Source organism: Aotus nancymaae, unplaced genomic scaffold (assembly GCF_030222135.1).
Source record: "Aotus nancymaae isolate 86718 unplaced genomic scaffold, 86718_ANA_hifiasm-v0.15.2.pri h1tg000019l, whole genome shotgun sequence".
Taxonomy (NCBI): domain Eukaryota; kingdom Metazoa; phylum Chordata; class Mammalia; order Primates; family Aotidae; genus Aotus; species Aotus nancymaae.
The window spans coordinates 58,706,336-58,729,434 of NW_026988431.1; the positions used below are offsets into that span (position 1 = coordinate 58,706,336).

At 40.8% G+C, this 23,099-nt stretch overlaps 1 protein-coding gene across 5 annotated transcripts in view; it reads right to left on the reverse strand.

The window, feature by feature from the left end:
• Nucleotides 1-23,099, reverse strand: part of GOLIM4 (golgi integral membrane protein 4) — an 87,191-nt gene that overhangs the window by 32,931 nt on the left and 31,161 nt on the right. For all 5 annotated transcript variants that reach the window (XM_012470947.2, XM_012470944.2, XM_012470946.3 and 2 more), the window contains exon 2: nucleotides 386-460. In XM_012470947.2, the coding sequence (XP_012326370.2) occupies nucleotides 386-460 (75 nt within the window). The remainder of the gene's footprint in view (nucleotides 1-385; nucleotides 461-23,099) is intronic.

Consider the following 23,099-nt stretch of genomic DNA (forward strand, 5'->3'; position numbering starts at 1 on the left):
ATTCTGGACAATGCAGGCTGTTACTTCCCCACCCCTCAACCCTCATTCCCCCCAATCTGTAGACCGAAGTTCCAGGTGTAAGTAATATGCCTGTTTAATACTCAGGTGAAAAATTACGTGTTATTCCTGAAATAATAAGTATAACCAGCATATGGGCTATCACAAGGTGGCACAAACTGAATATTTTAAATCCAATCTTGTGTAAGAATTATTGCACAATGCATAACATATTACTTGACATGTCTCTCGGTCCACCTATCTGACTTTGGGTTGATTTGAGAAATATCTTAGAAAAAAAAAAAAAACAAAGAAAAAGTAAACCAAGAACATAATACTTCAAAGAAGAGTATGGGTAAAACACAACACAAATTATTTATGTACTTACCTTCCTTTGCTTTTTTATGTTCAAGTCTTTCCTTTTGCAAGGATTTCTCTAATCTTGATCTGTGTTCATATACAACTGGAAAAAAAAGAGTTAAAATTTCTATCTTAAAAGAATTATAAATTTAAAAGTAAAATTAACTTCAATTTTCAAAATAGAAAACAGTGTAGAGTCCTTATACAATTTAAATAAAAACATGTGTTTTAAGTTCCCCTTTCCAGGTAAAGAACCGACATATTAATAGTCGTAATTCTGGGCTGACTGCCATCCAGCCTGCCCTTTTCTAAAGCCAATGATGCTTCCACCTTTTTTGCCAGCTCCCTTTCCTTCTACAACTCTTAAATGCAAGTATCCTTTTAAGATTTTTTTTCCCCTCTCTTCCTGGGCAACGTTGTTCAATCTCATGACTTTTAACCACCATCTGCACAGCAGTTACCCCACATCTATACTTCCACCTCTGGCTTCTCTCTCAGACAACAGAAAGGTGTTTTCTCCTAAATATTCCATAAGTACTGCAAAGTCAATATGATCTGCATCTGAATTAAGGCTACCTGGATCCATAAGGAGACCTCAGCAGCATACCACGGGGATGAAAGAGGAGGTTTATCTCCTCCCATGTCAAGGAAAACAGACTAGAGAAGTACAGAAATAAGAGAAGGGAGAGACTCTCCAGATAATTAGAGTCCACAAAAGAACCAGTCGGGTTCACCATCAGCCACAGCCAGAAGAACCCAGGGGCAAGCCAACGTTCAGTCTGTTAAGACCTTTCTGCCCTTTATCCTCCCTCCCCACCCAGTCTACTCTGAAGAATCCGGAGTAGCCTGGTGAGTAGGGGAAGAAGAGTAGATGTGTTCTCGAGAGAACTAGGGAGAAGAGGCTTTTCACAACTCTCCTTCCCACTGCCGGCTCCACACCTACAGCAAGCAGGAGCTGGAAGGGAGGGAGAAGACACCTTTGAGAATGAATTATCCTGGACTAGACCAGACATAACAATTAATGAACCAAGACTCTGTGTTTATGAATACAAGTTTTGAACTATTTTTTACTTCTGAAAGAAGTCAGTGAAGCAAACAAGTTTGTCTAAGATTTCATCCAGGAACAGAAAACTCAGCTCCACAGAGTGGTTTGAATAGGCACCAAGGGGTGAGGAGAACAGAGTAAATAAAAATTCTGATGTGCCTCTGAATCCTGTTTGTTCAGCATTATGGTCAAATGTGATCTCATTCCTGGCAAGTTAAGCCAAATGTGTTACTCCGTTCTTTGGCCAGTCACAAGCTCCCCATGACTACATACAATTTAAGCGTCAATCACTGGTTAACTATATACAATTCACAGAACAGCCCCAACACTACCGGCTGCCGCCAAAGTCATCAGGGTCCCAGAAAACCTCCTTTCCCCATCCCTGCAACAACCCCTTGCTGTTGAAGGGATTCCCTGCCTCTCTTATTGCCCCTTCTCCATTGTTACGGTGGCCAATAACCAACTACCACTGTCCTCCTTCTAGGGTGGCCATCATCTCCTGAGTTCTACACTTTCTCCCCACACTGTGTCCCTTGTCATCCCATATAAAACTTCCATTCTCAGGACTCCACCTGCTATCACCATAGACCCTACCTCTATTCACACTTCTGCTAACATCTCCATCTCTAACTCCTAGAACGCCTGGGACCACTCCAATTGGTATGGTGTGGTCCTCCAATGAAATACCTACCCTAATCTTATCTTTCCCCTCATCCATAAGTAGTCATTGCAATAATCCCTGCTCTATTCCCTTCCTCTACCAGGGTTCCTTTCCACTCACTAGATGATCTTCCCCTTTGCATTATTACTATAAAGGAATTCAGTATAACTCTATATTTATAGCATCTCTACTGTGTACCTGGATAGAAGTGTGAAACTGGACTAAAAGTAGTCGTGCTCCAAAAAGTTTGGTTGCAAGTCCACCGGTAATAAGTAATATTTTTTCAAACATATATGTGTATGAAATATAAGCCCCTTGGCCAATTATAAAATCCTTTTAAAACCAAGAGGTTCTGAGAGAGATCCAAGATGGCCGCTTAGGAGGAACTCGGGAATGCAGCTCCGAGAGAAAGCACAGAGGGTGAGTGGACGCCGTATTTCCAGACTGATTTTTACTGCCCACAGACCAGGTGATTCACACGCAGAGAAGCCACACGGGTCGCCAGCGCCGCTGGCGCCGCTGGCTTGAACGGTGCAGCCGCTGGGCCGGCACCCTGAGGCAACGGCTCACTGTACAAAGTGAGAGAGTCTGAGTCCCCTATAAGCCAGCAAGGGGAGCTGAAACGGGGAGCCAGGCCAGCGCCACGAATCTCAGAGCCGCGGCTTTAGCCAACGCAGCGGCTCCGGAGGCAGATCAGATGAGACGGTGTCCCCTCTTACCCAGCAAGAAGACCTGAAACACAACTGAAACCGGGACGGTCCAGCTCTGTGGAGGAGGGGCGTTCTCCATAGGCACCCTGCTGTTCCCAGGGCAATCTACTAAGGCAATCCGCCACTACAGAGACTCCGTCACTACAGGGGCGGGCCAACATAGCGGAAGCAGTTCTAACTACACCCAGAAGTTCACACGGAAGCTGGGTGGAGCCCACAGCAGCTTAGCGAAGCCTCTGCAACCTGAGTGTGACTAGGCTGCCACCTTGTGGGCAGGGAAAACAGCAACCGCACAGGGGAACATCATAAAACCGTAACTCCCTGGGACAGAACACCTGGGGGGAAGAGCAGGGGGTTTATGAGTTCTGCCACAGCAGACTTAAAATTACCAAAATCAGAAAGACAACAACTACAAAGTCAACAGGTGGATAAATCCACAAAGATGGGAAGAAACCAGCGCAAAAAGGATGAAAACACCCAAAACCAGAACACTTCTCCTCCTACAAGGGATCACAACTCCTCACCAGCAAGGGAACAAGACTGGATGGAGAATGAGTGTGATGAAATGACAGAATCAGCTTTCAGAAAGTGGATAATAAGAAACTTCCGTGAGCTAAAAGAACATGTTCTAACCCAATGCAAAGAAACTAAGAACCTTGAAAAAAGACTTGACGAAATGCTAACAAGAATGGACAACTTAGAGAGGAATATGAGGGAATTGATGGAGCTGAAAAACACAACACGAGAACTTCGTGAAGCATGCACAAGTTTCAACAGCCGAATTGACCAAGCAGAAGAAAGGATATCAGAGGTAGAAGATCAACTCAATGAAATAAAACGAGAAGACAAGATTAGAGAAAACAGGGTAAAAAGGAATGAACAAAGTCAACAAGAAATATGGGACTATGTGAAAAGACCTAATCTACGTTTGATAGGTGTACCTGAATGTGACGAAGAGAATGCATCCAAGCTGGAAAATACTCTTCAGGATATTATCCAGGAAAACTTCCCCAACCTAACAAGGCAGGCCAAGATTCAAGTCCAGGAAATACAGAGAACACCACAAAGATACTCCTCTAGAAGAGCAACCCCAAGACACATAATCATCAGATTCACCAGGGTTGAAATGAAGGAGAAAATACTAAGGGCAGCCAGAGAGAAAGGTCGGGTTACCCACAAAGGGAAGCCCATCAGACTCACTGCAGATCTCTCAGCAGAAACCCTACAGGCCAGAAGAGAGTGGGGGCCGATATTCAACATCCTTAAGGAAAAGAACTTTCAACCCAGAATTTCGTATCCAGCCAAACTAATCTTCATAAGTGAAGGAAAAATAAAATCCTTTGTGAACAAGCAAGAACTCAGAGAGTTCATCACCACCAGACCAGCTCTACAAGAGCTCCTGAAGGAGGCACTACACATAGAAAAGAACAACCAGTACCAGCCACTCCAAAAACACATGAAAAGGTAAAGAGCATCAACACAATGAAGAATCTGCATCAACCAAAGGGCAAAACAACCACCTAGCACCAAAATGACAGGATCGAATTCACACATAACAATATTAACCCTAAATGTAAACGGACTAAATGCCCCAATCAAAAGACACAGACTGGCAAATTGGATAAAAAGCCAAAACCCATCAGTGTGCTGTATCCAGGAAACCCATCTCGCATGCAAGGATACACAAAGGCTCAAAATAAAGGGATGGAGGAAGATTTACCAAGCAAATGGAGAGCAAAAAAAAGCAGGAGTGGCAATTCTCATCTCTGATAAAATAGACTTTAAAGCAACAAAGATCAAAAGAGACAAAGAAGGACATTACATAATGGTAAAAGGATCAATGCAGCAAGAAGAGCTAACGATCCTAAATATATATGCACCTAATACAGGAGCACCCAGATACATAAGGCAAGTTCTTAAAGACTTACAAAGAGACTTAGACTCCCACACAATAATAGTGGGAGACTTCAACACACCATTGTCAATATTAGACAGATCAACGAGACAGAAAATTAACAAGGATATCCAGGACTTGAACTCAGACCTGGAACAAGCAAACCTAATAGACATTTACAGAACTCTCCACCCCAAATCCACAGAATATACATTCTTCTCAGCACCACATCACACCTACTCTAAAATTGACCACATAATTGGAAGTAAATCACTCCTCAGCAAATGCAAAAGAACCGAAACCATAACAAACAGTCTCTCAGACCACAGTGCAATCAAGTTAGAACTCAGAATTCAGAAACCAACCCAGAACCGCACAGCCTCATGGAAAATGAACAACTTTCTCCTGAATGTTGACTGGATAAACAATGAAATGAAGGCAGAAATAAAGACGTTCTTCGAAACCAACGAGAATGAAGACACCACATACCAGAATCTCTGGGACACATTTAAAGCAGTCTCTAGAGGAAAATATATAGCAATAAGTGCCCACATGAGAAGAAAGGAGAGATCTAAAATTGACACCTTATCATCAAAATTGAAAGAGCTAGAGGAGCAAGATCAAAACAACTCAAAACCTAGCAGAAGACAAGAAATAACTAAGATCAAAGCAGAATTGAAGGAGATAGAGACACGAAAAACCCTTCAAAAAATCAATAAATCCAGGAGCTGGTTTTTTGAAAAGATCAACAAAATAGACAGACCACTAGCCAGACTAATAAAAAAGAAATGAGAGAATAATCAAATAGATGCAATAAAAAATGACAAAGGGGACATCACCACAGATTCCACAGAAATTCAAACCATCATCAGAGATTATTACAAACAACTCTATGCACATAAATTAGAAAACCTGGAGGAAACGGATAAATTCCTGGACAGTAGCCTCCTCCCATGCCTAAACCAGGAAGAAGTCGAAACCCTGAATAGACCAATAACAAGGTCTGAAGTCGAGGCAGCAATTAAGAGCCTACCACCCAAAAAAAAGCCCAGGTCCAGATGGGTTCACAGCAGAATTCTACCAGACATACAAAGAGGAACTGATACCATTCCTACTGAAACTATTCCAAATAATCCAAAAAGAGGGAATCCTTCCCAAATCATTTTATGAGACCAACATCATCCTAATACCAAAACCTGGCAGAGACTCAACAAGAAAAGAAAACTACAGGCCAATATCCATGATGAACATAGATGCAAAAATCTTCAATAAAATACTGGCAAGCCGATTACAACAGCACATCAAAAAGCTTATCCACCATGATCAAGTAGGATTCATCCCGGGGATGCAAGGCTGGTTCAATATACGCAAGTCTATAAATGTAATTCACCACATAAACAGAACCAAAGACAAAAACCACATGATTATCTCAATTGATGCAGAGAAGGCCTTCGACAAAATTCAACAGCCCTTTATGCTAAAAACCCTCAATAAACTAGGTATCGATGGAACGTATCTCAAGATAATAAAAGCTATTTACGACAAACCGACAGCCAATATCATACTGAACGGGCAAAAACTGGAAGCATTCCCTTTGAAATCTGGCACTAGACAAGGATGCCCTCTCTCACCACTCCTATTCAATATAGTACTGGAAGTTCTAGCCAGAGCAATCAGGCAAGAAAAAGAAATAAAGGGTATTCAATTAGGAAAGGAGGAAGTCAAATTGTCTCTATTTGCAGACGACATGATTGTATATCTAGAAGACCCCCTCATCTCAGCCCAAAAGCTCCTGAAACTGATAAGCAACTTCAGTAAAGTCTCAGGATACAAAATCAATGTGCAAAAATCACAAGCATTCCTATACACCAATAACAGACTTAAAGAGAGCCAAATCAAGAACGAACTGCCATTCACAATTGCTACAAAGAGAATAAAATACCTAGGAATACAACTAACAAGGAATGTAAAGGACCTCTTCAAGGAGAACTACAAATCACTGCTCAACGAAATAAGAGAGGACACAAACAGATGGAGAAACATTCCATGTTCATGGTTAGGAAGAATTAATATCGTGAAAATGGCCATACTGCCCAAAGTAATATACAGATTCAACGCTATCCCCATCAAGCTACCAATGACCTTCTTCACAGAACTGGAAAAAACCACCTTAAACTTCATATGGAACCAAAAGAGAGCCCGCATAGCCAAGTCAATTCTAAGCAAAAAGAACAAAGCGGGAGGCATCACACTACCAGACATCAAACTCTACTACAAGGCTACAGTAATCAAAACAGCATGGTACTGGTACCAAAACAGAGATATAGACCAATGGAACAGAACAGAGGCGTCGGAGGCAACACAACATATCTACAACCACCCGATCTTTGACAAACCTGATAAAAACAAGCAATGGGGAAAGGATTCCCTGTTCAATAAGTGGTGTTGGGAAAACTGGCTAGCCATATGCAGAAAGCAGAAACTGGACCCCTTCCTGACACCTTACACTAAAATTGACTCCAGATGGATTAAAGACTTAAACATAAGACCTAACACCATAAAATCACTAGAAGGAAACCTAGGCAAAACCATTCAGGACATAGGCGTAGGCAAGGACTTCATGACCAAAACACCAAAAGCATTGGCAACAAAAGCCAAAATAGACAAATGGGACCTAATCAAACTCCACAGCTTCTGCACAGCAAAAGAAACAGTCAATAGAGTGAATCGGCAACCAACAGAATGGGAAAAAATTTTTGCAGCCTACCCATCTGACAAAGGGCTGATATCCAGAATTTACAACGAGCTAAAAAAGATTTACAAGAAAAAAACAAACAAGCCCATTCAAAAGTGGGCGAAGGACATGAACAGATACTTTACAAAAGAAGACATACATGAGGCCAACAAGCATATGAAAAAATGCTCATCATCACTGGCCATTAGAGAAATGCAAATCAAAACTACATTGAGATACCATCTCACACCAGTCAGAATGGCAATCATTAAAAAATCTGGAGACAACAGATGCTGGAGAGGATGTGGAGAAATAGGAACACTTTTACACTGTTGGTGGGAGTGTAAACTAGTTCAACCATTGTGGAAAACAGTGTGGCGATTCCTCAAGGACCTAGAAATAGAAATTCCATTTGACCCAGCAATCCCATTACTGGGTATATATCCAAAGGATTATAAATCGTTCTACTATAAGGACACATGCACACGAATGTTCATAGCAGCACAGTTTACAATAGCAAAGACCTGGAACCAACCCAAATGCCCATCGATGATAGACTGGACAGGAAAAATGTGGCACATATACACCATGGAATATTATGCAGCCATTAAAAACGAGGAGTTCGCGTCCTTTGTAGGGACATGGATGAACCTGGAAACCATCATTCTCAGCAAACTGACACAAGAACACAAAATCAAACACCACATGTTCTCACTCATAGGCGGGTGTTGAACAAGGAGAACACATGGACACAGGGAGGGGAGCACTATACATGGGGGTCTGTTGTGGGGGAGTGGGGGGGACAGCGGGGGGGTGGGGAATTGGGGAGGGATAGCATGGGGAGAAATGCCAGATATGGGTGAAGGGGAGGAAGGCAGCAAATCACACTGCCACGTATGCACCTATGCAACAACCTTGCATGTTTTTCACATGTACCCCAAAACCTAAAATGCAATAAAAAAAAAAAAAAAAAAACCAAGAGGTTCTATGGATTACTAGGAATAGCACCATCTTAAATTAAGTTTGGAATTAAAAAGGGAAAGCGTAAGATTAGCCCTATAGAACATCAGGAAGCCAAGCCCTGAACTGTGCGCTCAGTCTTTGAGAATTTCATTCAGGCGGGGGAGACACATAGGGAAAGAGCGAAGTTAGAATACTCTCATGACACAACAGAGGCAAGAATGGGATGCTTAGGAACACATAAGCTCCCCAGCTGGAAGGAAAAATAGTCTCTTCACCGCCAATCCAGTGACCAAAGTTCTCACAGTCTAGGTAGAAAGTTATAAGGGCATAAATATGCCAGTTAAGAGGGAATCTGATTGCACTAATTGGATATATTATAGACTGAATTTCAGCAAGCATGCAAAACTTTCGAAGGAAGGAACAGGCAAAATATCCAAGTTCCTACAGCAGCAAGTGTCCAGTATAGGGGGAAACAACTCTAACCTAGCAACACCTATAATAATAATAATGATAATGATAATAATACCCAGCAGCATAGTCAAGAAGGAACATACAAGGCAGACTGTTCATCACCCACCCCAGTCACCTCAGGCTAAATGTTAAGCATTAGTGTAGAAGGATAAAGGGAAAAAGCTGAGTTTACAAATTACAATTTCGTTGAATTATTGTTTACGTAATAAAATGCAGCAAGCAGCGTAAACTCACTTTTGCAAACTTAATGCTATGTAGTACCAGGTAATAGGTAATAATTATCTTTGGCTTAGGAAGGACAGAACTCATCAGCATAATTTCATCGTCAGTAAGAGAGTGGAGGCTCTGCCAGATGAAACTAAGTAGAGAGGGTGTGTGGGGGATATGGGTGAAGGGTGCTGGGTGCAGGATGGTATTTCATTCTTTATTCTCTTCCCTGGGATTCAGCCAGGAAGATAATGCCCCGACAGCTGGCCCAAAGTACCCATTTATCAAACTGAATCATACAACTGTCTTTGACAGTTTTACACTAAATGGAAATTTACGCATTCAGCATATTAACAGCAGTGTGTCTCAACAGCCAGGGGACCCTGGGACACAGAGTTTAAAACTTTCATAAATAACCTGAATAAATCCTACAGAATGTCCATATAAAGGCACGCATGTCTGTCAATTACGATTAAAATTCAAAGGTCTTGGAAAACTTGAGAAATACTCGTGAATACACAGCATGGCATCATTCATAGCAAACTCTTAACCCAGGAAGAATGTATTTTTGCAAATACAGGAGAAAAAAAGATGTGGCAAACAGGAATGGAGGATATATATGTAGAAACTATGAGGTAATTGTGCTATTAATACTATCTTACTCAGAACTGGACAAGCCATTATTATAACAGCAGCTTCTGATCCTGATGTAATATAACTTAAGAATTCAGAAATGGTTTGAAGGCTGGAGAATATCACCAAGGAGGAGGAGGGTAAAAGAATGGAGCAGCAGTGACAGATGGGGAGGTGAAGAAGTGTTGTTCTTCATCAGGCTCAAGAAAAGAATAAAGAAAATCAAACTGAAAAAGAAGCCTTAAACTATAAGCTGAAGAAACCACATCAGGTAAAGGGAAGTCAGAGTGAAAACTGGCCCTTCGAAATGAAAAGTCTAGAAAGAAGAGGAAGAGAGGGAAAGAGGCAGGTGCCAGTAATAAGGGCTGAGGGCACAGCCTTGATGCCTGGGTTAAAATCCCAGCTTCATTTCTTATGGAGTGAGCTGCTGAACTTCTGTGAACTTCATTTTCCTTGTACGGTATGTAGGGATAATAATAGATGTATCTCTTTGGGTGAATGTCAGAGCTAAATGAGTTCATATATATCAAGTGCTAAGAACACTGCCTGGCACAGAGTAAACACTGTTAAAATGTTTAAATAGCTTAAAAGTGCCATAGAAAAAAATCAGGTGATCTCTGCTGAACCCTCTCAACCCTACAATTAAAATCTAATAACAAAGTAATTATATATCTATATGTGCGTGTGTGCATATATATGTATACACACACACTCACACACACATATATCTGACTTAAAAAGGCAATGACATTGGTCTCTCTCTCTTTTTTTTTTTTTTGAGAAGGAGTCTTGAGCTGTCACTAGGCTGGAATGCAGTGGTGCCATCTCGGGTCACTGCAACCTCCACCTCCCAAGTTCAAGCAATTCTCCTGCCTCAACCTCCTGAGTAGCTGGGACTACAGGCGCCTGCCACCACATCTGGCTAATTTTTTGTATTTTTAGTAGAGACGAGGTCTCACCGTGTTGGCTAGGATGGTCTCGATCTCTTGACCTGGTGATCCACCTGCCCTGGCCTCCCAAAGTGCTGGGATTACAGGTGTGAGCCACCATGCCTGGCCTGTTTTCTTTTCCTTAAAAAATTTCTTTAAATAAAATAAAAAGCAAATTATAATTCCATAGGTTATTTAAACCCATAAGTTTTTAAAATAAAAATTAAAAGTTGGTAGAACAGACCAGATAGAATTTTTGTGCTTGTAACTCTTTCAGAAAACTTCACTATTAAGCCCATACACACACAGACACACTACCTTTATTTCTCTTACCATGAATTCTCCAGGCTTTTGAGCTGTGATTTATCTAGCTAGGTTTACTGTTTCACTTGGAAGGAGGATTGCTAATCAATCCTTGTCACCTATCTCTATTTTTCTATTTATACTCTGAAGTCAAGGCCATCAGTCAAGATGAACTAATGCAGCTAAAATGTCTGCAACAAAAAGCTATATAATGAATATTCTCATAGCACCAAACAAGTTTAAAAAAAAAAAGTATAAAAAGAATGGTTCAATCTCAGCAGTCAAGATCTTTAATGCAGAATAACAATGCAACAGGAATAGGATTTGAATCACAAGAACTCAGAAGAAAAAGATGAAAACCCTTAACACTCATCTCCGCTCCTGCTTACTTAAAAGGAGTTTAATATTTTCCATTCAGCCAGGAATGGAAAGAGGTTTTATTCCCCAAAAAAGCACTCAAGAGTTTAAAAACGTGCCAGCTTCCTACAGCAATTTTCCATTTTAACTCTGACTTCCATCTGAAAGTCACACGAGAAATCAGCTGTATGCATTCACTTATGGGCAAAATTGCATAGCTATGCAATTTCAGGGCAAACTGCTCCAATTCAGAATCAGAAAGCAACACTCCAAAATTAGGCAGAAAACATTGCTAAGTGTTTTGACATCTCAAATCAAGAGAGGGCAATGTTTCTTTGGCAGAAGAAATAGCCTATGAAATTTTGGTTTGGGTCCTGACTATAACATAATGTTTTATTTTTTTAAAAAACAAACAACAAAAAACAGAGGCTTGGTATGAAAGTCACACAATTCAACTTGTGAAAACATTTAGATTTGCAAGTACCTCTATCTTCTTATATATGACAAAAATTAAAATGAACAAAGTATGCTTTTGACAATTGTGATTGAAGAATGTTTAAGCAGAATAGTAAGAAAGATGACACAAAAAGGAGAAAAAATTGAAATTAATATAGGTCTGAGACCTCAATACTTTTGAGGGTTTCTTTAGGGCTAAATTCATAGATATTTATTAGAGTCTTTACGGCAGTTTTTGGTTATCATTCTAAATCACCAGAGGTGGGGTGGAGGCCAGCCACTTGCCCACTCCTTCCTCCATAAAAGAATGAGTTAGTGGGTCAACACAAGGTCAACATCATACATTCTTCCAATGACTTTTCCTTCCTTCTTCCATGATATTACCTTACAAGAAGGCTAAGAAAGAATACAGGAGACCTCCTAGAAAACAACCCCCTTAAAAGAAAAAAAAGGAAAAAGGAGGTGGACCACTGTTACGGCTTTAGGGCTCACACAGGACTCTCCCTCCAGTGCCATCGCTAGAGCAGAGACTTGAGTTCCTCCTCTCGTTTCCTTCAAAAAAGTCTCCTCAGAATTCTGCATCCCTCTTCAAAATTTAAGCACAACCTTTCACAAATGACTCCCAAACCATTACACAGCTTTTACTTCTCACTCAATTCCAGTTTCATGCCCTCAATAAAATTCAGTCTTTTGAGTTTGCCTCATAACTTGTGGCTGAATTTAATTCTTAATTAACCCTTTCGACACATTCAAGGCCAGGCCTGGGGGCAAAACCTCCCAGGGGCTTCTCACCACACTGGGAGTGAAACCCCACAAGGCCCTCAGAACGTCCTACCCTATCGTTCATCCTGCTTGAGCCCAGCAGCCCCCCCGTGTGGCCTGAACATGCCAGGCACGCTTTTCCCTCGGCCCCTCCTACTGCCTTTCCTTGAGCCTCACTGCTCTTTCTCCAGGTATCTGAACAACTAGCTCCCTTACTTCCTTCGGATCCTCACTAGAAAGATGCATTCACACCCAGAAGCTGGTCTAAAGTTGCAACCAGCTTCCCGCCCTCAATACTTCCAGTCTCCTTTCCTACTTTATTTTTCTCTTTAGTGCTGATAATCATGCATTACTTTATTTTTACTTATTTATTACCTGTCTATCCCAAAAGATTAGAAGCTTGATTGGGGACAAGAACTTCTAAATTACTTTATTTCATTATTGTATCCCTGTGATATGGTTTGGCTGTGCCCCCACCCAAATCTCATCTTGAATTCTCACATGTTGTGGGAAGGACCCGGTGGGAGGTAACTGAATCATGGGGGGCAGGTCTTTCCTGAACTGCTCTCATGATAGTGAATAAGTCTCATGAGATCTGATGGTTTTAAAAATGGGAGTTTCCCTGCACAATCTTTTGTCTGCTGTCATGTGAGATGTACTTTCACCTTCTGTCACGATTGTGAGACCTCCCCAGCCATGTGGAACTGTAAGTTCAATAAATGCTTTCTTTTGTAAATTGCCCAATCTTGAGTATGTTTTCATCAAAAGTGTGAAAATGAACTAACACAGTAAATTGATATCAGTAAAGTGGGGCGCTGCTGAAAAGATACCCAAAAATGTAGAAATGACTTTGACACAGGGTAGCAGGCAGAAGTTGGAAGAGTTTGGAGGGCTCAGAAGAAAACAGAAAAATGTGGGACAGTTTGAAACTCCCTAGAGACTTATTGAATGGGTTTGACCAAAATGCTAGTAATGATACGGACAGTGAAATCCAATCTGAGATGGTCTCAAATGGAGATGAGAAACTTGTTGGGAACTGGAGCAAAGGTGACTTTTGTTAGGTGTTAGCAAAGAGATTGGCAGCATTTTGCTTCTGACCTAAAGATGTGTAGAACTTTGAACTTGAGAAAGATGATTTAGGGTATCTGGCAGAATTTCTAAGCAGCGAAGCATTCAACAGGTAACTCAGGTGCAGTTAAAGGCATTCTGTATTAAAAGGGAAGCAGAGCATAGAAGTTCAGAAAATTTGGAGCTTGACAATGCAGTAGAAAAGAAAATCCCATTTTCTGAGGAAAAATCCACGCTGGCTAGAGATTTGCATAAGTAACTAGAAGCTGAATGTTAATTCCCAAGACAATTGGGAAAATGTCACCAGGGCACGTCAGAGGTCTTCACAGCAGCCCCTCCGATCACAGGTTTGGAGGCCTAGGAGGAAAAAGTGGTTTCATAGGCCAGGCCCAGGGTCCCTGTGCTGTGTGCAGCCTAGGGACTTGGTGTCTTGCATCCCAGCCACTCCATGCATGGCTGAAAGGGGCCAACATAGAGCTTGGGCTGTGGCTTCAGAGGGTGCAGGTCCTAAGCCTTGGCAGCTTCCACATGGTGTTGGGCCTGCAGGTGCACAGAAATCAAGAACTGAGGTTTGGAAACCTCCACCTAGATTTCAGAAGATGTATGGAAACACATGGATGCCCAGGCAGAAGTTTGCTGCGGGGGCGGGCGCTCATGGAGAACCTCTGTTAGGGCAATGTGGAAGGGAAATTTGAGTCGGAGCCCCCACAGAGTCCCTACTGGGGCACTGCCTAGTAGAGCTGTGAGAAGAGGGCCACTATTCTCTGTATCCCTGAACAGTAGATCCACCAACAGCTTGCACCATACACCCGGAAAAGCCACAGACACTCAATGCCAGCCCATGAAAGCAGCCAGGAGGGAGGCTGTACCCTGCAAAGCCAAAGGGCCAGAGCTGCCCAATAGCATGGGAACCCACCTCTTGTATCAGTGTGACCTGGATGTGAGACAGGAATCAAAGGAAATCATTTTGGAACTTTAAGGTTTGACTGTCATGCAGGATTTCAGACTTGTGTGGGGTAGCCCCTTTGTTTTTGCCCATTTCTCCCATTTGGAATGGCTGTATATTTACCCAATGCTTGTACACCCATTGTATCTAGGAAGTAATTAACTTGCTTTTGATTTTACAGGTTCATAAACAGAAGGGACTTGCCTTATCTCAGATAAGACTTTGGACTGTGGACTTTTGAGTTAATGATGAAATGAGATAAGATTTGGGAGACAGTTGGGAAGGCATAATTGTTTTTGAAATGTGAAGACATGAGATTTGGGAGGGGTCAGGGGTGGAATGATATGGTTTGGCTGTGTCCCACCCAAATCTCATCTTGAATTCCCACATGTTGTAGGAGGGAGCCAGTGGGAGGTAACTGAATCATGTGGGCAGGTCTTTCCTGTGCTGTTCTCATGACAGTGAATAAGTCTCACGAGATGTGATGGTTTTAACAAGGGGAGTTTCCCTGCACAAGCCCTCTTCTCTTGTCTGCTGCCATGTGAGATGTGCCTTTCACCTTCTGCCATGATTGTGAGGCCTCACCAGCCATTTGTAACTATAAGTCCAATAAACCTCTTTCTTTTATAAATTGCCCAGTCTTGTGTATGTCTTTATCAGCAGCATGAAAACGGACTAATACACCATGGTTGTATTAGTGTGTTTGGTATGCCTTTATGTGTGTCTTGGGTATGTCTTTATCAGCAGCATAAAAATGGACTAATACACCACTGAATTGTAGGCATGTATTAGTCTGTTCTCACACTGCTATATAGATACTACCTGAGACTGAGTCATTTATGAACAAAACAGGTTTAACTGACTCACAGCTCCACATGGCTAGGGAGACCTCAGGAAATTTGTAGTCATGGTAGAAGGTGAAAGGGAAGCAAGGCACCTCTTACATGGTAGCAGGAGAAACAGAGTGGGAAGGGGCAAGTGCCACTTTTAAACCATAGGATCTCACAAGAACTCCTTCACTATTATGAGAACAGCATGGGGAAACCACCCCCATGATCTAATCACCTCCCATCAGGCCCCTCCCTCGACACATGGGGATTACAATTCTAGATGAGATTTGGGTGGGGACACAGATATCAAGGCATTTAATAGATACTGCATGAATAAATTAATGAGTGAGTGAGTGAAGTAACGAACAACTAAGTCCCTTGAAGGTTGGGACTAGGTATCTTTTTCCTTTTCATCTATATCCCAGCCCTTCAGTCCCAATCCCTCAGTTCCTAATGTCTAGTGATATTGAATAGCACTTGTTCAATGAATGAATGTACTTGGAAGATGTTTCATTCTTTTCCTCCCTTGTCTACCATCTTTTATGCCCCAGCACTTTTTAAACTGAATTCCCAAATGTGTAGGCTTATTAGTACCACATGTCCCAGAAAACAGATAACATAATAGAAATTAAATTTATCTGTTGAAGTGTAGGCTCATATGATTAGCATTAGTTAAACAGTCCTGAAATATAGACCCTTTCAAAATGCTGAGAGAAAAAGGAACAGTCATATTATTTTTCTACCATATGGCAAGTGCAGTATTTTTTATTATACAATAAAGTTCTTGTAATAGTTCACACAAGTGTCTATTTTTAAGTTTGCTAATGCATACAGTTTGTAAAGTAGTTTATATGGAAATTTTAACCATGACTTGAATTGGTGCTTAACTGCCTTTTCTTTTGTGGATAAAACTACACCCAGGCTTTTCCTCATGCCACTAATTGAGATTTGGCATTTTTCAAATAAGTATTGTATGAGCTGACTTAAGACACATTTCTTCATACTGTTCTTCTTTCTGGCATTCTTTCAAGTGCTGAGCTACTTAATAATCATTCTCATTATCAGGTGAAGTCTATTCAATTCTCATGAAAGGATTCTTCTCTTAGCTGCTCCAAACTCTTATATTACAACCCGGCAGTCGTCTAGGCACCTTGGAAAACACCAAAGTGTAGGAGTTACTCTCATAAAAAAGCTTATCATGAATAAATCCAGGTTGTGAGGCTAAGACAGGCAAACATTAAGACAACTAGAGATCACTGAAGTTTAGTCAGGCTGGGATGACATAATGAACTGTTGAGCCAGCAGATTCCTGAACAGAATCTCTATGAGAGTGGAGAGGAATAATATCCTCCTCTTCCATGAAAAGGCTGCACTCTACAAAGCAAATACTGTATTCCCAGAGACATGTATAAGTGTATATGCATATATATTGGAAACTTAAGGACTCACAGTAATAGAAGTTAATAAAATTAGATGTCTATAAATAGGACCTGTAGAGTAATATTCCTCTTATCTAGCAGTCAGATTGCAGCTGGACAGCATCATAGTATTTCAGAAAATTATGCACAAGAGAAAAAGAGAGGCAGAGAGGAAGTGAGAGAAGAGGGGGTTGTTTCTCACTCCCCAAAATTGATGCAAACATGTGTAAGAATGCCCTTAAGATGGATAAAATATGGAAAAGCACACTGCTGTTTAAATTTGAACTATGAATATTTTTCAGAATTTATGTGCTCGAAACAAACCTGAAAGACATCTAATTTCCATAAGCTGCCTGATTTTTTAACAGGAGCTTGCCTTTATGGACACTGCAAGTAATGCTAGCCAAAAGGAACAACCTAAAATCCAGTACTAAAGTATCAACCCCTAGAAGTTGTATGCCATATTGCATAGGTTGGAATGAGCCTAACTACCACTGGCTTTTCCTTCAAATCAATGTAGCAGTACACACAAGTTAACTTCACCTTCATTCAAACTTCCAATTTCAAGTTCCACTTCAAAATAAAAATACGTAACATATCTTGGAAAAGGTTTCAAAAAAGTAAGGCTTGTAGATGCTATTTAAGGTATCATAAATTGTCTTACTTAAGGTGACTACTGCATCCCAAATATTTCATTCAACAAATCAAACAAATATTAATTGGGCCCCTATGATATGCCAAGCACTGTTTTGACATTTGATACTGTAAATCAAACAGTAAAAAATAATTTGCCTTTGGGAGAATTTCATTCCGACAGAGAGATATAGATGATAAATAATAAACAGAATAAATAATATACTAGAAGATAATTATTGCTACAAAAAAGAGAAGCAAAGTAAAAGAGATTGAGAGAGACTGGAGGTGTGGAGAGAATGGGCCAGGCCTCATTTTTAAATAGAGTGATGAGGGCAGGCCTCACTGAGGGGCTATTTCAGTGGAGACATGTGAGCCAAGACTTGAAAGAGTGAAGGGGTCAGTCAGTACTACAGATTTCTAGGAGGAGACTGCTCCAAGATAGAGGGAGAAGCCCTTATGAAAGTCCTACAGTGCAAGCACACTGGGATGTCCTCAGGGAAGCAGGCAGGCTAGAGTGACTGAGGCAGGGTGAGCCTGGAAGGTGAAAGCATAAAGGAAGGGGAGGGGGCATATTGCAATGGGTGTCATAGGGCCCACTGAAAACTTGGGCTTTTACTCTCAGAGAAATAGGGAACCATTTTCTTTTTTTCTTTTTCCTTTTAGAGATGGGGGTCTCACTATGATGCCCAGGCTAGACCTGAACTCCTAAGCTCTAGCAATCCTCCTGCCTCAGCCCCCCAGTTAGCTGATACTACAGGTGCATACCACCATGCCAGCTCCATTGCAGAGTTCTGGGCAGAAACATGACATTGACTTAGGTTTTAAAATGTTGACTGCATGGGTACAAGATGCAAGCAATAATTGAGGCATGCAGATAATGGCAGAAGAGGACCAGTGTGCACGCTGTGGTCATAAAATATTCAGATTCTACATTTATACTGAAGATCAAACTACTGCATGTTATCAGCTGAGATGGAGAAGGCCAACGATGTAATATTTTGTGAGGAAGATCAGAAGTAAGATCTGATTCTAGAGTGATGTGCTCAGCCTGGAAGAGGTCACCAGAGGTGACATTTGGTTGGATGTTGACAGATGACAATGGAGGAAGGAAAAATCCAGAAGGTGGAGAGGGAATGGGTGTGAACACTGAAACAAAATAAAAAGTAATCTGTTCGTGGTATTCCTCAAACTTTCCTAAAACAAGAATGTGGAGTGCTTGTTACTCGCACAGATTCCCAGGGCCCAGCTCTAATCTACTGAATCTGAATTTACTGGCAATCTGAAAGTTTAAAAGAGGGCCTCACCTGCTCCCCATGAGCTTTTATAGAGGAGTTCTGTCAATACTATGTTTAGCACAGGACTGATGGAAAGGTGGATAATCACAGCAGGGAAGAATGAATGAGATAGGGCTAAAAATGACTTAATCACATGTGCATGATTGTAAAATTAACTTTATATGTGTAGAAGATAGAGCATCTGGGAGAGAGTAGAGGTTAATAGATTCATTAGCAGGTCATCGCAGAAACCTAAAAAAAAGTATGATAGAGGTTAAACTTCCATATTGTTTGAATATAAGATAATCTTCAGTTTTGCCAATAAAGGGAGCATATTAAAGAGTTGATTTTTTTTTTTTTTTTGTCAAATATACAAAATTTTAGAGAAGCAAAAAAAAAATGGGGCAAAGATATCCTTCTGGCCACTAAATATATGAAAAACTGCTCAACTAAATTAGTTATCAGGGAAATGCAAATTATAATCGTCGTGCAATACTACCATTCTCCCATCAAAACAGCTAATATAGAAAAAGACACAAAACACCAATAGTTGGCAAGAATGTGGAGGAAGGAACTCTCCTACTTTGCTAATGGATGTGAAAAAGATACATCCACTTTAGAAAACAGTTTGATGGTATTAACTAAAGCTGATGAAGGAATACATTAAGACCTATAAATCTCAATCCTAGGCACCTACCCAACCCAGTACTTGACACTTATTCACCAAAAGTCATACAGTAGAGTTTTCATTGCAGCACTCTTCATCATAGCCCCAACGTGAAACCGCCACAAACATCTATCATAGAATGGGTAAGCTGTGGTTGTTCAAAATGCAAAGTATCATTCAGCAATGTGAACAAACTAAATGATTCATAGATGAATTTCACAAACATAATATTGAGGAAAGGAGCCAGACAGCAAAGTGGTACTTACTGAAAGACAGCATTTATAAAAAGTTAAAAAACAAGCATAAACAAATCTGATCTCTGATGATAAAAGACAAGATACTGTTTACACAGTACATGTGGGGGCGGCAGTCAGGCAATAACCGGAAGAGAGTAAGAGGGAGCATTTTTGAGCGCCAGTGATGTTCTGATTCCTATGCTGGTGATGTTGTGATTCTTGGTCTGAGAGCTGGCTACGCTGTTTGCTTTGTAAAAATTCATTGAGCTGTTTACTTATGATTCATGTACTTTTGTGAATGTATAATTCAGTAACATTTACCAAACAATTTAGAGACTGTATGAAAGAGCTACCTATTTATATCACATCATGGTATTTGTTATTTTTAGTTACATAACTAAATAGTGAAATATATGAGAAATTTAGATATGTCACTTTTTTCTATATCCACATCTCCCTAAACAACTTGGTCCAAACTCTGCACATACATGGCTGACGTCTGTGTCTACGTCAACTCAAGTTAGGTTTTTAGCCCTCTGACAGTTTTCTGAAGCATATCCACCTTCACGTGAGGTGAGTCATTAGTGGAATCTCTGTTTGGTGCCATCGCTGGAGATCCCGTCCTATGCCTAGATAGGATTTGGTAAAAATCAGGATGGTTGCTATTTCCATTTGTAATGTAGATACACATTCATGCTTTCTATATCCCTGATTTGAATGTATTGGGGCTTCTTGTTTTGTTTTTAGTGGAAAGGTTTCTTTATAAAGACACTTTACAACTGTGAGGACACATTCCTAAGAATAAATTCCCACACTATTTTAAAAGCTGCCATACCCTTTTAAAAAAAGGTTTTGTCAGTTGCCCTCCATAATACCTAACTGCATTAAACAGGGTCATGTGGGGCTGATGTGTCTTCCTCACGAATGCTCTATTTAAAATAAAGCCATGCAGAAAGCACCCAGGAAGAGCGGACGCTTTGCGCTGACCCCACCTCAAGACTCCCTCTTCTCTGAGGAGTAATTTTGCAGGAAAAGGGGAACCTCACCTCATACTCGAGCACACGTGGTGATCACCAACACAGGGCGAGGAACGCACCAAAGCAAACTATATTTAGGAAACAGAATCAAAATTCCTGAGTGACTGATTCAAAGTGTACTACGAAAGCAGATCTAAGGAAGGTGCCATTATTTCTGGCTTAGCTACTGTGTGAAATGCGCATCCAGGTCCAAGGCGGAGGGAGTGAGAATCCATTGTGCCTTCTGTTTTATACATGTCTAATGTTTGATAGTGGTATCAAGATAGAACAGAGAACCATTTAATCTAACAAACAGGCTCCTGGTAGCCAGAGGTCACAGCTGGAAGGCCTGCTTTCACCATCACCTGCAAGTCTAAGGCCTAACAAAAGTTCCCCTCCAAAAAAACCCCGTCCACCCACCAGTGCCATCTCTGACTTCCTAGAATTTTTTTTCCCACCACTGTCAAACTACTTAACGACTTACATTTGCCACTGAGGAAAGTGAAAAAGATGGTACTCCTAAAAGACCATGAAAATGAAGTCAACACTGGGGATAAGGTCAACACTAGGCATCTAAAATCTGCTTCATCAGTTTGATTAGAATTCTTAGTGGTAGCCTACATTCTCATTTCACTTTCAGAGACTTCAAGCTCTCTTTTGGGATGAAAGTGAAAGTATACTTTTTTAAAAGATTTTATTTTTTTTAATAGCACTTTTAGGTTCACAGCAAAACTGAAAGAAAGGTACAGAGATCCGCCCATATACTTCCTTTCTTCATATTGGCTACAGAAAATGAATATTTTCCTGATGATTTGCTATGAAAAATACATGTGACTCTGAATAGAGTATCTTCCCCATTGAGATATTTGGCACTTCCTGATTTGGGGGAAAGGGGAACATTTTAATCACTATCACTGCACAGCATGTAAAAGTCTTCAAGAGTGGAAGGCTGAGATCACGGGGTGAGACCCTCAAAGGTCAAATATAAGAGTTATCCTTTCTTCACCCTTTAAGAAAGGGCATGGGGTTGGGAGAGAGGAGTGGGAGAGTGTCAGAAGAACAGCTAATGGATGCTGAGCTTAATACCCAGGTGGTGAGTTGATTTGTGCAGCAAACCACCATGGCTCACATTTACCTATGTAACAAACCTGCACATCCTGCACATGTGCCCCGTAACCTAAAAGTTGAAGGGAAAAAAAAGAAAGGGCATAGTATTTATGGAAGTGTGGGTTTTAGGGTGGATAGCAGGAGACTTCTGAGGATGATGTGACATAAAGAGGATTTGGAGGATTTTGTGAACGTTTATTCTGGCAAGCAGGCCTCGAGATACTTATACCGCCCTGCAGCATGTCAATAGAATCACCCAAGACGCTAAAGGCAAGACTGGCATCTGCCTTCACCATGGTCCCAGGAGGCTTCCCCAGGCAGTTTGGATGCTTCTGGATGTCCAGTTTAAATATCCTATGGGATAGTCACCCACAGGGCCATAGGCTTATCTCTGTCCACGGTCTTTTCATAATACTTAGGGTATAGATTTGTCACTCCCACTACTACATTGTGGGGCTCCTTATGAGAAAGTCAGCTTCTTTATGACCTGCAAATTGTCACCTCCTCTTCAGTCTGGTACAATGTGGTTTCCTGCTAAATGTTAACTGACTGAATTACGCAAACAAATGAATCGAAAACAGCATATAATATTAACAATGTACTTTTCCTATCAATTATTTCATAATTTCATAAAATTTACATGAGAAAAGTGTTAAGGGTTATATACCAAGATAAATTTTTTAGTCCATTATAAGAAGAGTTGAATTTGATATGCCTGACTTACATCAGTATATGCATAGGAATTCATTGGCAACCTCTAAAGTTTCTACATGAAAATCAGAGAACACATCTGTACTGTTTAACAAAATACTTGGGGATTTTTTTTTTTTTAAGAGACAGGGTCTTGCTACATTGCCCAGGCTGCTTTCAAACTCCTGGTCTGAAATGATCCTCCCACCTCACCCTCCTGAGTCACTAGGACTACAGGCAAAAGCCATGCCTGGTTTCATGGGAAATTTTTAAAGACAGTAAAATCAATAAACAGATTTCAGATTAAAACAGATTCCAGATCTGTGGAAAGGTGCATGACTGGATGCTAAAGAAAAGAAAGAAAAAGAAATCTTTGATGATACATATGAGTATGCTAATTAGACTTCCCGATTTTTCTTTTCAACCCCATTTCACAGTTAGAATTCAGATTAAATCTATTAAATATAACTTAAATAGGACTGAGATGGTTCAGCTCAAAAGGAAAAAAAGAAGAGAGAGAGAATAAAAGACAGACGAAGAGAAACAAATGGTGCCAAGAGATAATTTAATGAGGATTTTCATGTAGTTTGGGGAAAATAACACAGGCCCAAGAATCCTGACCTCCTGGCTGCCTGACACTATCCAATTCAGTGTTCACAACTAAGAAACTTCACCTTCTTTTTCCTCAGTAATAAAATGAAGTTGTGGTAGAGTTAAGTCACCAATGTC